The sequence below is a fragment of the Nicotiana sylvestris genome, chromosome 5 (genome assembly GCF_000393655.2).
Source record: "Nicotiana sylvestris chromosome 5, ASM39365v2, whole genome shotgun sequence".
NCBI lineage: Eukaryota > Viridiplantae > Streptophyta > Magnoliopsida > Solanales > Solanaceae > Nicotiana > Nicotiana sylvestris.
This window is the reverse complement of record NC_091061.1, coordinates 180,642,844-180,645,159: the sequence shown is the minus strand read 5'-3', so window position 1 is coordinate 180,645,159 and position 2,316 is coordinate 180,642,844. Positions and strand designations below refer to the sequence as shown.

Genomic DNA, 2,316 nt, shown 5'->3' with positions numbered 1-2,316 from the left:
TACTTTATCTTACTTATTACTTATCCGTAGTAAATTAGTATGATTTGATGTAAATATTAATTGCTAGTAACTTTTCACTGGTGAGGATAGAATTAAGAAAAACAACTTTGACAGTGTTGATGGAAGACACTCAGATTAAGCGGAGGTGACAGACGTACTTTCATAAGTTGTTGAATGACGAAGGAGACAGAGACATTGTGCTAGGTGAATTGGAACACTCCGAGAGTCACCGTGATTTTAGCTACTGTAGGCGCATCAAGGTCGAGGGGGTCGTGGGGGCTATGCGTAAGATGAGTAGAGGCAGAGCGACCGAACCACACGAAATTCTGGTAGGATTTTAGAGGTATTGGGTATATTGGAATGGTTAACTGGGCTGTTTAATGTTATTTTCAGGATGAATGGAGGTGGAGTACAATGATTCCGCTATACAAGAATAAAGGCGATATCCAGAATTGTAAAAACTACAGGGGCATCAGGTTATTGAGTCATACCATGAAAGTGTGGGAGACGGTAGTGGAAGTGAGGGTGAGGAGGCTAGTGTTGATATCCAAAAACCAATTTGGGTTCATGCCTGGTTGTTCTACCACGAAAGCTATCCATCTTATTCGGAGGTTGGTTGAACTGTACAGAGATAGGAAGAAGAATTTGCATATGGTGTTTATTGACCTGGAAAAAGCATACGACAAGGTCTCTAGGGAAGTTCTTTAGAGATGCCTGGAGGTGAAAAGAGTTTCGGTGGCTTATATTAGGGTGATTAAGGACATGTATGATGGAGCTAAGACTCGGGTTAAGATAGTGAGTAATGGCTTGGAGCATTTTCCAGTTGTTATGAGGTTACACCAAGGATCTGCACTCAGCCCTTTCTCATTTGCCTGGAGATGGACGCGCTAACAAACCATATTCAAGGGGAGGTGCCATGGTGCATGTTATTCGCCGATGATATCGTTCTGATCGATGAGATGCAAGACGGTGTTAACGAGAGGTTGGAGGTTTGGAGACGGACCCTTGGGTCTAAAGGTTTCTAGCTGAGCAGGACTAAGACAGAATACGTGGAGTGCAAGTTCAACGACATGTCGGGAGAAGCAGACATGGACGTGAGGCTTGCCTCTAAAGTCATCTCCAAGAAACGGAGTTTCAAGTACCTGGGGTCGATTATCCAGGGGGATGGGGAGATTAACGAGGATGTGTCACGCACCGTGGGTGGGATGGATGAAATTGAGGCTAGTGTCTGACATCTTGTGTGACAGGAAGGTGCCTCCAGAACTTAAAGGTAAGTTCTATACATCGGTGGTTAGGCTGGCCAAGTTGTATGGTGTAGAGTGTTGGCCAGTTAAGAACTCCCATATCCAGAAGATGAAAGTTACAGAAATGAGGATGCTGAGATGGATGTGCGGGCACACTTGGTTGGATAAGATTACAAATGAAGATATCCAGATAAAGGTGGTTGTGACTCTCATGGAAGAAAAGATGCGGGAAGCTAGGTTTAGATGGTTCGGGCATGCGCATAGGAGAAGCCTGGATGGCCCGGTTAAGAGGTGTGAATGGCTGGCCTTGACGGGTATGAGGAGAGGTAGAAGACGACCTAAGAAATATTGGAGAGAGGTGATCAGGCAGGACATAGTGCAGCTGCAGATTTCCAAGGACATGATCGGGCACTCATGCCCCGACATTGTCATTCTATACTCCCGCGGATCGGAAGGCAACGGGGGAAGGAGGGGGACACTGGACGAAGGCCCTTGATAGGAAGTTGTGGAGGTCGAACATTAAGATTGTAGGTTAAGAGATAGGATACTAGTCTGATATTATTTTGTTTTAAGTTGCTAGTGGCTCCAGTTGTGTCCTTAGTACTTCATTAGAGTTGTAGGTTAGGTTGTAGGGGGCTAGTCTAGAAGTGTTTTGTTTTCGAATGTTAGGGGCTCTTGTTGTGTCCATATTATTCCATTTCGTCTGTAGTACTGTGTCATTGTTACTGCTTAGTGTTATTACTTTAATTTTCTTTCCCTTTTTTGGTTATTATATTGTTGGTGTTATTTATTTCGATTCCTTTGCTGTTACTGCCACATCGTCACGTTTTCATCTTAGTGTGCCGAGGGTCTATCTAAAACAGTCTCTCTACTCCTCCGGAGTAGAGGTAAAGTCTGCATACACACTACTCTCCCCAGACCTCACTTGTGGGATTTCACTGGGATATTATTGTTGGTGTTGTGAGTATGGAAGAGAATAGTTTTCACTGATGAAGTAACAGAAGGCAAATTTTGAGGTTTCTTTGCTTGTGAGTAGTTTGTATTTCAATGGAATTGAGATAACATTATATTA

The 2,316-nt window shown here is 43.7% G+C and overlaps 1 protein-coding gene across 1 annotated transcript; it reads left to right on the top strand.

The window, feature by feature from the left end:
* The first annotated feature begins 878 nt into the window (after window positions 1-878).
* Window positions 879-1,740, top strand: LOC104237440 (uncharacterized). Its single transcript, XM_070147396.1, has 2 exons — window positions 879-982; window positions 1,248-1,740. The coding sequence occupies exons 1-2, from the start codon at window positions 879-881 to the stop codon at window positions 1,738-1,740; spliced, it is 597 nt and encodes a 198-aa protein (XP_070003497.1).
* Window positions 1,741-2,316: the final 576 nt, after the last annotated feature.

Bases quoted from the DNA above. Each gene is read 5' to 3' on its own strand.
- LOC104237440 (XM_070147396.1), top strand. From the start codon at position 879: ATGGACGCGCTAACAAACCATATTCAAGGGGAGGTGCCATGGTGCATG. The intron at 983-1,247 runs GTTGGAGGTTTG...CTTGTGTGACAG, and splicing joins CAAGACGGTGTTAACGAGAG to GAAGGTGCCTCCAGAACTTA.